Raw genomic sequence first — 14,150 nt, forward strand, 5'->3', positions numbered from 1 at the left:
GTTCCACCAAAACAAGTTCCTTCCCGAGGCTATTTTGCAGCGGCACCATGGCTCTGTCTGGCGCTTAGCACCGCCCATGACAATTGTGATTGGTTTAAAGAAATGCCAATAAACCAAAGCATGTTTTTCTCCCATCCCGAAATGCTGTGTGGACTAGCCAGACCTGGCAAAGCAAGACTATCTTTTCTTGATTTTTGTCTAGGTTATGATGATGGAAGGGGTTGTCCATGTTGCCAGTTATATGTTTTGTATTTTGTTAAAAAAATATATTGTTAATCACAAAAAAAAAAAAAAAAATCACATAGAAATTCCCACAGGGACTTTGATAAATCAATACACTACATAATTTACTGTGGTATAATCATCTGTTTCACAGGATTATAATATGGCAAATCTGAAACATAGTTGGATGGTTTCTGATCTTACCTGTGGTCCTACCTGATCCTTCTCCACGAGATCCAGGAGGTGGTAACATTCCACCCTGGCGAGCAGCAGCTCAAAGCCCAGCAGCATGGCTCTGTCTGGGTTAGCATCCTCACTGAGTCTGTATTCACTGAAATACATCAAACCGTTAGAGGACAACTGAGGAGAACGAGACAAAAAGAGATGAGAAGAGCAGAAAAAATACCCCTTTCACAGATTACAGAGGCTGGCTTGAATCCAATGGATTTCCCCATTTGCCTCCAATGATTCACTCCCTGATTTTGTAAGAGAACACCAACCCCCCCCCCCATTTTCTACCAACTAACTAGATAATTTTTAGGGCCCGAGCGCCGACAGCGGCGAAGGCCCTATTGAAACTGAACGAATTATTATTATTACACCAAATAAATTGGCTTTTTGAGGGGCTTAACATATTCAAAAACTCACCAAATTTGGCGGGCGCATCAAGTCTGGTGAAAGTTTACGTATTTTAAGGGTTTCGGGAATAGCCGCGCAAAAATGGCTTGCTAGCACAGCCTACAAAGTTAAAAAAATTGAGCCCCTGCAGTGTGTTTAACGTAGACTCACGAAACTTGGTAACATATGTAACATGTCAAGATGTACAAAAAACGTCATTAGAGCCATACCCTAAACCCAACAGGAAGTCCGCCATTTTGATTTCAAAGTTAGAAATTAGTGCGATTTTGGCCATTTCCACATGTCGTACTTTAACGAACTCCTCCTAGAGATTTCATCCGATCAACTTCAAATTTGGTCTGTGCCATCTTAAGACATTAAAGATGAAAAGTTGTTAAAAGAAAAACTTTTCGTCATAGGGCGTGGCCGTGGCGGGGCGGCCATTTTGTGCGTTTCGCCGCCGAAACAGGAAGTGGGTGTAACTTGAGTGTACATTGTCCGACTGGCTCGAAACTTTTCAGGATTCACAAGAGTCCAACCCTGAGGACAAATAAAGGCCGATATTTACTTAAAGTCATAGCGGCCCCTAGTGGCAACAGGAAGTAGGCCTAAAAGTCAAGGTGCTATACTTTAACGAACTCCTCCTAGACATTTCATCCGATGGACTTCAAACTTGGTCTGTATCTTCTCAACACCTTAAAGATGAAAAGTTATTAAAAGAAAAACTTTTCGTCAGACGGTGTGGGCGTGGCGTGGCGGCCATTTTGAGTGTTTAGTGATGAACAAATAAATTGTTGTAACTTGAGTGTACGTTGTCGTATCTGCCCGAAATTTGTCACGATTATCAGGGTCCACGCCTGAGGACACCTACAGGCCAAAATTGAATTTTGGTCATAGCGCCCCCCGCTGGCAACAGGAAATGTGCCTTATATGACAAACATCATCCTATTTACATAAAACTTATGTGTGTACATGTGATACTGAGCTGCCCCCTATACTTTAACCACGCCCACTTACTCAGGCCACGCCCCCTTTCATAACATTTGAACCGTTTAAGGTAGAGTATTGTGTGAGGTGTCATTGAACTCAGCAGAGAGTTGCTTTTTCATTGGTCATGGTTTGACCCACCCCCTAAGCTTTAGCCACTCCCCCTTTTATGACTAATGATCCGTTTGATGTAGACCTTTGTATGAGGTATCATTGAACTCAGCAAAGACTTCCTTCTTCATTGGTGATGGTGTGGCCCGACCCCCTATGCTTAAGCCACGCCCCCTTTCATAAATGGTGACCCGTTTATGATAGAGTCTTATGTGAGGTATCATTGAACTCAGCAGAGACTTCCTTCTTCATTGGTCATGGTTTGACCCGCCCCCTAAGCTTTAGCCACTCCCCCTTTTATAACTAATGATCCGTTTGATGTAGAGTCTTGTTTCAGGTATCGTTGAACTCGGCAGGGAGTTCCCTTTTCATTGTTGATGATTTGCAGTGTCTGAGTGCCGCGCGAATGCACGGTCGCAAGGAGCGGCGTCCACCGGTAACCCCAACGCGCGCAGAGGCGCGAGGGCCCGTCCATCGCTGCTTGCAGCTTTAATTTAATTTATTTTTTCATTTTAAACAACAACAACAACAACAACAACAGAACAGACAAACACACTTGAACAAGAACAACCCCCCTCTCCCACCCCCCACGGTCTCGAGGAAAAGAAAGAAAAAACAAAAAAACAAATAAAAACAGAAACAGAAATCACACCTTGCCTAGTCACTCTCCTCTAATTCCTGTGATGCTGAGGTCATTAAGACTGATACCTGTGCTGCTGCACCTTTCCATAGGTTTATAGTATATGATTTGGCTTTGTTAATCCTTGCTGTAGAGAGCTCAAGCATAACTATGTCCAGAAAATATGCCAACCACTGTTTTATACAAAGCGAGTGGGGCGGGGAGCCAGCGCTGAGCTATCATTTTCTTGGTCGCAGCTAACCAAACTTTCTTTTGTCTCCCAAGCAGATGTAATTTAGAGTCATCATTAAGTTACAAAACAATCGGGTCAGTAGGAATTCGACATCCTATCACATCAGATATTATTGATGTTATTTTATTCCAAAACTCATGCACCTGTTCACACTCCCAGACCATGTGCAGGAAAGTTCCAGTTTGTTCAGGTTGATAGAACGTGCAATAGGGAGTAGGAATGGCATGGAGACATATCTCTTCTGAGGTGTCCAATATGTCCTATGACATATGGTGAAGTGGATCTGCTGGTGATTTGGGTTTTGGAACAGTGGGAAATGTTGTCCCAAACTGTCTCCCAATTAATTACGTTCCCCTCAGCTCTCGCTCCCATTTCTTTAGTATTGGGAGTTCTCCTATAGATACTTGCATCAATTTAGCATAAATATTGGACACTAATCCTCTCGCAGGAAAATCAACAAGCCATTTAATGATTGGGTGGGTCTCGAGACTGCTTCCCCATGGTACTCCATAACATTTTAGGGCTGATCTTAAGCGAAGATAAAGGAAAAAGGATGTCCTAGGGATCTCAAAGCTAGTTCTCAGGTCCTCAAAGCTCAACATACCTTCCCCATTGAATAACTGGTCTAGAGTATAAATACCTCTGTCACTCCACTGGTTAAACCAAAGGTTTGTTACCAGACATTAAGTGCATGTTGTGCCAAATTGGGGTGCACAAATGCCACTTCTTGATGTAGTAGGTTGGGGAGGGCCAGGCCTCCCGTGTTCGTGGTACGATGCAGGGTAGAGTATTTTAGCCTAAGTTGTTTACTATTCCAAATATACTGCCGGATTACGGCATCAAGTTTCTTCCAGAAATGTATTGGTGGGGGTAAGTAATTGTACTTAAGATGTTCACATGAGGAACTATGTTCATTTTAACAACCGCAATCCTGGACCGTATCGATGCCGGCAGCGCAGACCAATTAGTCAGATCCCTTTGAACACTACTTGGTATAGTTTCATAGTTGTCCTGGACAACTCGCTGTAGCGATGCGTGGATGGTGATGCCCAAATATGTAATTTTGCTTTGGGTTGGTATTGTATCACTAATGGCTGATGTCACCTGTTTGTTGTTCAACAGGAGCAGATTAGATTTATGCCAATTGATTTTATAGCCGGAGATTGAGCCAAATTCGTTAAAGATCTTAAGAATTTTTGGAACAGAGTCCTCAAGGTCAGATATATACAGTAAACTGCGTCTGATGTGGTCACGCATCTTACAAATAGGGGAGGGGGTCTGCGGTCTCAGAGGGTTAGGGGATTTATTTTACTTTTTATGTTTTTGTCACACCTTGCTCAGAGCTAACAGTTTAACCTTTGATACAGATTTGTCAGCAAAATCCGGTAGGGTACTCAAGACATGTATGCGTTTCAATTTTGAAGATGGCTGAGCTTTCAATCCTTTCAGTTAACATCAGGGGGCTAAACGGGACGATCAAACGAGCTAAATTCCTGGATTATTTAAGAAGGAAAAACATAGACGTGGCACTTATACAAGAGTCACACTTACGTAAAAGAGATGTAAATCATCTACAAAATAAATACTTTAAGGTTGGTGCCTCATCTGGTGACGACACCAAAACCCAAGGCTCCATTGTGTTGCTGTCGCGGAAATGCGTAGACAAAAGCAGTAAAGATTTTTCACGCATGATATCTTATATATGTACCACGATAAGGAGTAGGAAAATAGCCTTTGTCTCGGTATATGCACCGGCTACATATGATGAAAGTTTCTTCCTACGCCTAACCAATGAATTGTTCTCTCTCAATGAATATTCACTAATTATAGGGGGAGACATGAACACAGTACTAGATTTAAACCAGGATAGATCAGGGGTCAATCACACGAAAGCCCAAAAACGCATATCGGACATGTTTAAAGCAGTTGTGGAATCCCACCATTTTACAGACATATGGAGGATGCACAATCCTACTAGCAAGGATTACACCTTCTTTTCCACATGTCACCTCGCCCATTCCCGCATTGATTATATTTTGTGCTCCAGTGAGCTTAAGGCAATGTTCCACACAATAGCAATAGAACCAGCAATTCTGTCTGATCACAATGCGCTGATAACCACATTCCGTTGTGATATATTAGGAGAAAGATCTAGGAGATGGCAATTTAACAATTCCCTTCTCCAAAACACAGCTTTTTATACAGAATTCAGAGCCAAGCTGGCGGAGTTTATATCAATCAATACTGACTCAGTTTTGGACCCGGCATATATTTGGCAAGCCACTAAAGGATTAATTAGAGATTTCACATCTTCCTTTGCAGTCAATTTGAAGAAAAAGAGAGAGGCAAGGATTGCGGAGTTGGAAGAACGTTGTAAATCATTAGAATAGTCTCTAAAGACGTGTTTTTCTAAATCTACACATACTCTTTTAGTCACAATTCGAGCAGAGCTAAATTATTTGCTAAGAAGGAGAGCTGAATTCATAATGCACAGAGTGAGGCAAAATTACTATTTTAATGGTTGCAAACCAAGCAAATTGCTTGCTCTGAAATTAAAACAAAGCGAATCCAGAGCTGCTATCAACAGCATCCGCACAGACAGAGGTTTCTCAATGAATCCTAAAGATATCACCGCCACTTTCTAATCCTTTCATTCAAAGTTGTATGAATCCTCCTGCAATCCGGATCTGACACAGTGCCAAAAGTTCCTGAAAGAGCTAAACCTGCCTCTAGTTGACCCAGAGGAGGCAGAACAACTGGGTCAACCTATAACGTTAAAGGAACTTAAATCAGCATTAAAAACAGCTAAGAAAGGGAAAACACCGGGGTTGGATGGAATTCCATCAGAACTTTTACTACAGTACTTTGACATACTAGGACCTACCATCTTACAAACTTTAACCTCGGCCATAGAGAGGGGCACCTTTCATCAACAAACCAACACTGCACTAATTTTGGTCATACACAAAAAGGGCAAAGATCCTACGGAGTGCTCAAACTACAGGCCCATCAGCCTCATTGGGACGGATATTAAGCTTTATTCCAAAGTCTTGGCACTACGCCTAGAACGCTTTATTGAGAAGCTAGTCCACCCCGACCAATCAGGCTTTATACCAAAGCGTATGTTTTGCCCGATTTGGCACAACATACACTTAATGTCTGGTAACAAACCTTTTGTTATAACCAGTGGAGTGACAGAGGTATTTATACTCTAGACCAGCTATTCAGTGATGAAGGTATGTTAAGTTTTGAAAACCTGAGAGCTAGCTTTGAGGTCCCTAGGACATCTTTCTTCCTTTATCTTCGCTTAAGATCAGCCCTAAAATGTTATGGAGTACCATGGGGGAACAGTCTTGAGATGCACCCAATCATTAAATGGCTTGTTGATTCTCCGGTGAGAGGATTAGTGTCCAGGATTTATGCTAAACTGATGCAAGTATCTGTAGGAGAACAATTGTGTTTGTCTGTTCTGTAGGTTTAAAAATATAAAAAAGTAATAAAAAAATTATCTTTTTTTCACAAAAAAATTTAAGAGGGAACATATTAACACTTGAGACTTATGGTATTATCTTTTAGCTGCCATTTTCTTGACCTGCTTAGCCATAGAAATGTTAGGTCTATCTCACATAACACTTTCGTTCAGGTATTTCACTGTTTACAGGTATGTGTGTATGCTGTATGTTTCTCCTGGCATTGAGACACTGAAGCAGCTGTAAGAAGAGCCCTTATCACTTGTTGTCTAAAGCATTTACTGTCACTCATTCTGGTTCTTATTCTCCTTGTTCCCTACCTTTGTGGAGTGTCCGTATGGGGCAGGTAGCCAATAGAGGCCAGGACCGACTGAATGGTAGAACTGCTGAGAACTGGCAGGAGACAGTAAACAAATGGACCTGTAAAAGTCTGAAAGAGACACAGAGAAACAGAAATAGATTTAATTAATCACTAAATAAAGAAACGGTAATTTGTCAAGGATCTTTTAATTTTAGTCATTAAACAATTGTGACCAAGATATGTAGTGAGTTGGACATTTTATAGTTGAAAAATAAACTTATCAATGCTCTCTGGTGGACAATAGACACATTAGTCTTGCATAGCCAGATCTATCTGCCCAGCTCTGCAGAGTAAGGTCTGACTCCACAATACATACATTCCAGGATAGGAGAAAAAAACTTTATAGGTTGTTTGCATTTCTTTAAACCAATCACAATCGTTTTGGGCGACGCTAAGCTTTGGACGCAGCGACGGTGGCTCTGCAGATTTGGTGGAACATTTGCACCCCGCAAAAGAAAATGCCACATACAATATTAAATTTAGTTAATTGTTTACACAATACAGTAATGTGAGCTATTTAAAGCTTTAGTGCGTAACTTTTTGATATTAATGAACGTCCATTACATTCAAGCTATTGCCAAAGGAGTTGCTACAAAGCTAATTAAGATCATCTCCACACAATTCTCTCTGTATTTCTCAGTATGGCTATGTTCAGAAGATTGTGGCATCCGGTGACTTTACCGCGCAGAAACTCCAGTGAAGATAATTACCTCTTCTGAAGAGTCCATCATGTTTATTTAATCCTCCGTGTCATCCTTGGCTACTAGCAACTGCGTGGAGGAGAGGTGGGGGCTTTGCACGGTCATGGAAGGCTTGTATCATGTGGACGCGGCGACAGTTTTGTTGTCATTACTTAGAATTCCTCATGGGGGCGGCAGAAACTACGTAGTAGGGCTGTTGGAACGAATACTGAAAGTCGAATATAATTCGAATACTAAAAAAATCAATACTATTCCAATGCTGAAATTACTATTTGCATGCGATTTTTATAAATATGTTGGCTAACGTTATCTAATCTTCCTCTTCTCGCCTTGGCCTACCCACTGTGTCACTCATGTCACGTCTTATGAACAATAACTTACTGTGAGTGAGAAACAAGGCATTGTAAGGTCTAAGCTAACGTTATGTACCGAGTAACGTTAGTACAGGCTGCGGCTGGAACTCTGAAGAAGGATGGGAAATAGTTTTAACATGACTTTAAAAATCGACATCCACCGAGCCAAAGTGCTTATGTTAACATTAGTTAGCTCGTTCTTGTTTCCTAACTGCGTCGTGAGTTACAGTAACGTTAGCTTAGCTGGGAGCTTCATGGAGAAAGCTAAAGTTCATGTTAGCTGCCCTACAGCTGTCAGAGTTAGCTTTGACTTCATATATTACCTTCTAACAGCTGTATTCTCAGTTACGTGACAATCTGCAAGACACAGGTTGCCTATAAATCACTAAAATACTAGTGACAGCACCATTTGGCTTAGTTATTAATGCCGTTAGCATCGTTTGTTACTTAGTTTATGACAAATCGTTTCTGCTGTGCTTTCTAACAAGATGTCATTGTGCCAACCGAGCACCGTTAGCCTTTACAACAGAGCCGCTTCACTACAAATGTTAGTTAATGTTTCATTACAGAGTTCTCTGTTGATTTGTGTTTGTCGCTGTGTGCTTGTGGTGGAAAATTAATGTAAACTGGAGTCACTCCAGTGGACAGAATGTGTAACAACAACCACATGCTTAGTGGCATTGACAATGCATAAGCATGAGTAGTGTAGTACATGTTAATAAAAGGCTGCATTTGAGCACCTCTCCGGGAACCATCACCTTATCGTGGTGGAGAGGTTTGTATGTCCCTATGAACCTGAGGGCTGTGTTGTCTGGAGCTTGGTGCTCCTGGTAGGGTCTCCCTTGGCAAAGTGGTTTCAGGTGAGGGGCCAGACAAAGAATGGTTCATAAACCCCTATGAGTCATCGAGGAAGAGATGAAGTTACCCTGCCCGGAGGAAGCCCAGGGCCCCCGTCTGGAGCCAGGCCCAGATGGAGGGCTCGTCAGCGAGTGCCTGGTGGCCGGGTTTGCCACGGAGCCCAGTCGGGCACAGCCCGAAAAAGCAATGTGGCACCTCCCTCTCCAACCCATGGGCCCACCACCTGTGGGAGGAACCGCTGGGGGCGGGTGCGCTGCCACACGGGTGGCGGTGAAGGTCAGGGGCCTCGACGGACCAGACCCGGGTGGCAGAGGCTGGCTCTGGGGACGTGGAACGTCACCTCTCTGTGGGGGAAGGAGCCGGAACTTGTGCGGGAGGTGGAGCGCTACCAATTAGATCTGGTGGGGCTTACCTCTACGCACAGTCTCGGTTCTGGAACCATACTCCTGGATAGGGGTTGGACTCTTTTCTACTCCGGAGTTGCCCAGGGTGTGAGGCGCCGGGCGGGTGTGGGGATACTCACAAGCCCCCGGCTGAGCGCCACTACGTTGGAGTTCACCCCGGTGGACGAGAGGGTTGCCTCCCTACGCCTGCGGGTTGTCGGGGGGGAAACTCTGACTATTGTTTGTGCATATGCACCAAACAAAAGCTCGGAGTATTCGGTCTTCTTGGAGACCTTGAATGGAGTCCTGCATGGGGCTCCGGGGGGGGGACTCCATAGTTCTTCTGGGGGACTTCAACGCGCACGTGGGCAATGATAGAGACACATGGAGAGGCGTGATTGGGAGGAACGGCCTCCCTGATCTAAATCCGAGTGGTTGTTTGTTGTTGGACTTCTGTGCTAGTCATGGATTGTCTATAACGAACACCATGTTCGAAAATAGGGATGCTCATAAGTGTACTTGGTACCAGAGCACCCTAGGTCAAAGGTCAATGATCAATTTTATAATTGTTTCATCTGATCTGAGGTCGTATGTTTTGAAGAGAGGGGCAGAGCTGTCAACCGATCACCATCTGGTGGTGAGTTGGGTCAGGGGGTAAGGGAAGACTCTGGACAGACCTGGTAAGCCCAAACGGGTAGTGCGGGTAAATTGGGAACGTCTGGAGGAGGCCCCTGTCCGACTTTCAACTCACACCTCCGGCGGAGCTTTTCGTGCATCCCTGTGGAGGCTGGGGGCATTGAATCCGAGTGGACGATATTCAAAGTTTCCATTGCTGAAGCTGCGGCGAGGAGCTATGGTGGTAAATCCAACTAATACGCCCTCTATGTCAGAGGCAGAGCTGGAGGATGATGGGGGATTGTTCGCGAGTGAGGGGACAATGGAACGGGAGATTGGTTGGAGAATCGGTGCAGCGGGTGCGGTATTACATTCAATTTATCGCACCGTTGTGACGAAAAAAGAGCTGAGCCAGACGGCAAAGCTCTCGATCTACCGGTCAATTTTCATTCCTACCCTCACCTATGGTCATGAAGGCTGGGTCATGACCGAAAGAACGAGATCCAGGGTACAAGCGACCGAAATGGGTTTCCTCAGGAGGGTGGCTAGTGTCTCCCTTAGAGATAGGGTGAGAAGTTCAGTCATCCGTGAGGAGCTCGGAGTAGAGCCGCTACTCCTTTGCGTCGAAAGGAGCCAGTTGAGGTGGTTTGGGCATCTGGTAAGGATGCCCCCTCGGCACCTCCTTAGAGAGGTGTTCCAGGCACGTCCAGCTGGAAGGAGGCCTGGGGGAAGACCCAGGACTAGGTGGAGGGATTATATCTCCAACCTGGCCTGGGAACGCCTCGGGATCCCCCAGTCGGAGCTGGTTAATGTGGCTCGGGAAAGGGAAGTTTGGGGTCCCCTGCTGGAGCTGCTGCCCCCGCGACCCGACCCCGGATAAGCAGACGAAGATGGATGGATGGATGCATTTGAGCATTAAATATTCAAATATTATTTGAATATAAAAAAAATAACAAATGAAATTCGAATGGTATTACAGAGGAAGATTGACAGCTCTACTATGCACTATAGCTTTAAGTTACCTGGAAACCTCATTTGTTCTTACCAGTGTATCGCCATGTGTACTTTGTCTATAACAATCCCACCAATCGTTCCCAAAACGTCACAATTAGAGAGTAAATGTCCTAAACATATTCTTTGTAAATCTTTACAATCATTCTCCGAAAGAACCAAGCAGGCCTGCCTTTTTGCACGATCCAAATTTTCTTAAATAATTGCCATTTTCAAGTTTTTTGTTGTTTCCCGCAGCCAGGCCCAGATCTAGGCATAGGCATTCTAGGCATGTGCCATTGCCACTATGGGGCATGTGGGCCCAGTAAGAGGGAAAAGTCAAAATATATATATTTTTTTATAGTTTTAAAAATAATTTTACACTTGATCTAAACTAGTATATTTTTATATATATATATATATATATATATATATATATATATATATATATATATATATATATATATATATATATATATATATATATATCTAACGTGTTATACTATTATATTGTTTTAATAAAAAGTACAGTAAAGTAAAACAATCTATCACTATCTATAAACTATCACTCCAATTGCAAAAAATGTGTTTCCGGTTCCGTATGTTAGCTAGCATAACGGCTAGACCAAAGATTCTCCAAACTGTCTCTGGTTACAATACCACTTTTCTAGGATGCTTACAGGTGCAGGAAAGCGAGAAAAAAAAAGCAAAATGAAGAAGAAAGAAAATGACAAAGAGGGGCTTTACACAAGTTTCTCTCAGGCTCTTCAAATAAGCCTAAATTAGATGCATTAAAATATCTTAATACACAAATTAGCATAATCATGTGGCAGTTAAAAGTATTATTGTTTATTCATCAAATAACAGTGTATCCATTTGGAGGGGTCCCGAAAAATACAGTATGCCTAGTGTAACCTTTCCATTTAATCAGGCTCTGCCCGCAGCGAACAAAGTTAGAGAACGGCCACAGAGAGCGCTGTCAGGGAATTTTCCTGGAAATGTACTTCCGTTTATCCAGACTATGGACACACTAGCTGTGTTCCAATTCAATATGATGCACTAATTCTAAGCAGGTTTGAATTGTAGTGTGTTTTCACACTGAAACGGTGACAAAATAATATACTCAAAACAGTCAGTATGCTGACTAAAAACTCTTGATATTTGAGAGTGCTGTTGAGCTACATTTTTGTCCCACAATGCAATGCAAAAGAAAAAGCTGTTCAACAGTTGCAAAACATTTACATCAACTGCAGGTGGTGGTAAGACAGCAACAGAATTGAAATGCTATTGCTGTCTCGTGAAGCTTAATTGTCCGTGACATTCAAAAGTCATGCCTGTAGGTGTGTCATTTTGTTAAAATATTTAAGCATGTGGAATTGTTGTATACCAATTGCAAAAATAGTATACTATGACATAAATAGATTAGTATATTGTATAGTAGATACTATACACATTTAGTATGCAGTACAGAATTGGGACACAGCTAATGGTTCTAAATCATCAGCTGACATATACACCAATACGATATAGGCATCTGTTATAAGCTAATGTCAGCTCACAACATCAGCGGCCAACTTATTAGTCAGGCTTTACTTGTACAAGTGAAACTTTTGGCCTGGCACTGTCAGACATTTGGATTTAAAATTGGAGTTTTCTAAACTGCCAACTGTCTTTGTGTCAGTGTCTCATTGTTAAAATCACTCTAGACTTTCAGGTGTTTCCTCATTCAACAACATCCTGCACATAAACAGGAACTGGAACAACTCATAAGAGAATCTGCAACCATTACAGGAGTTGCATTACAAAATAAATAACCATGTACAAAAGGAGACTTTTTTTTAAATTAGTTTTAAAAGTTGTATCATTTTGGAAGTTATTAGATCTTCCAGTTATTGGCAATTTGAGAGCATATGGCAATTAAACACTATAAGATCTCTAGCTTAAATAATGGATTTCAGTTATTGCCCTAGCTGCTATCTAGATGTCAGTCAGTCAATTAGTCCAACATATTAGTCAAGACACACACACACACACACACACACACACACACACACACACACACACACAGGAAAGATTCAAGATACTAGGAAGCAGCACTGTTGGGCTCAGGAGAATTAAGAGACAGTTTAAGTCAGAGCTGGCATGTGTTAAAATACACAATTGCACTCTTATACATCATGCATAAGACTCTCTCTTTCTCTATAACAGTGATGCTTTGGCACTATGACAAAATCAAGGATTGTATCTTTAAAACCATCGGGAGAATGAAGGATTCATATTTAACTGGTGAGTCTTGTTGTAAGTGTCTGTTTTTCATTGTCTGAAGAGATGAGGTCTGGGGTACGATATTATCTTTGAATCCTTGAGTTTTAATGAAACGTGGCATATCTTTACATGTATGATGGCACTGTTCATTCATTGTGGCCTGCAACCAATCAGAATTGAGTATTCACACAGACCTGGTACAAACAGCAGTATTTCAGTGCAGACAGACCACTGTCCTGCTCTTGAAGTCGTTAGAAGTCTATGAGAGTGTCATGGACAAACAATTCCCTCCATGCTGCCTAATACCTCCATACTGTAATCCAGTTTGTTCTGTGTGCTGTTACCTGGACGTGCAGACACTCACTGTGATAAAGACAGTTTGAGACATGAAAAGACAGTGTTGAAATTAGATGGTATTTTGCCAGGTTGGGGTATAAACAAAGATTAAAGCTGCAAGCAGTGTTGGACGGGCCCTCGCGCCTCTGTGCACGTTGGGGTTACTGGCGGATGCCTCTCCTTGCGACCGTGCATTTGCGCGGCACTCAGACACCGCAAATCATCACCAATGAAAAGGGAACTCCCTGCTGAGTTCAATGATACCTCACACAAGATTCTACCTTAAACGGGTCACCAGTTATGAAAGGGGGCGTGGCTTAAGCATAGGGGGGCAGGCCACACCATCACCAATGAATAAGGAACTCTCTGCTGAGTTCAGTGATACCTCCATAGACTGTATATAAGAATGGACCAACAGATCCCGTTGCTCTGGACGGAGACCAGTGAAGGCCTTTAGAAGCACTTTACTGCGTTACTGCGCAGCCTCCAACTGAGAGAAACAACGTAAATGTGACGTGAGCAACGTGTCTGAAAGTTGGAAGTGTTCTGGTAGCTGTGCCAAGAGAAATCTCAATCATTCCCAATCTTGCAGAGACGGAGAGCGTAGGTATATGTAAGGAGATAACATGGACACAGGCTAATTATTGCTAACTAAAATGCTAGTTAACATTAGTAATTAAACTTAAACAGATAATGTAAGTTCAAACTGCCTGCGAGCTTCTCCTGTACTATACGGTAATTCCTCTACTATGCGACAGTAAGTCGCGTGGTTATGACACAATCGTTAGCCTATTTTTACAAAAACGTATACTACGGAGCCATAACGTGAGGTACAAGGTAATGGAGCCTTTTATACATTGTCGTGTTTCTTTAGAAATAAATAATGGACAAATAAAGTCTTTAAACGCTTCAGATGTAAAGTTATTCGCTGTCAAAGTGACGTCAAAATGAATGGCAGTCAATGGAAAGCTAACGTCGGGTGATCGCTTTGTAGCATCAAAATGGCGC

The 14,150-nt window shown here is 42.6% G+C and overlaps 1 protein-coding gene across 1 annotated transcript in view; it reads right to left on the reverse strand.

Moving 5' to 3' along the window:
- LOC116060294 (DNA ligase 1) overlaps positions 1 to 14,150 on the reverse strand; it is a 39,948-nt gene that overhangs the window by 22,558 nt on the left and 3,240 nt on the right. The window contains exons 2-3 of the mRNA XM_031313795.2: positions 6,601 to 6,710; positions 427 to 553 (exon numbers count right to left, since the gene is read on the reverse strand). Of these exons, the coding sequence (XP_031169655.1) occupies positions 427 to 553; positions 6,601 to 6,710 (237 nt within the window). The remainder of the gene's footprint in view (positions 1 to 426; positions 554 to 6,600; positions 6,711 to 14,150) is intronic.

Source organism: Sander lucioperca, chromosome 15 (genome assembly GCF_008315115.2).
Source record: "Sander lucioperca isolate FBNREF2018 chromosome 15, SLUC_FBN_1.2, whole genome shotgun sequence".
NCBI lineage: Eukaryota > Metazoa > Chordata > Actinopteri > Perciformes > Percidae > Sander > Sander lucioperca.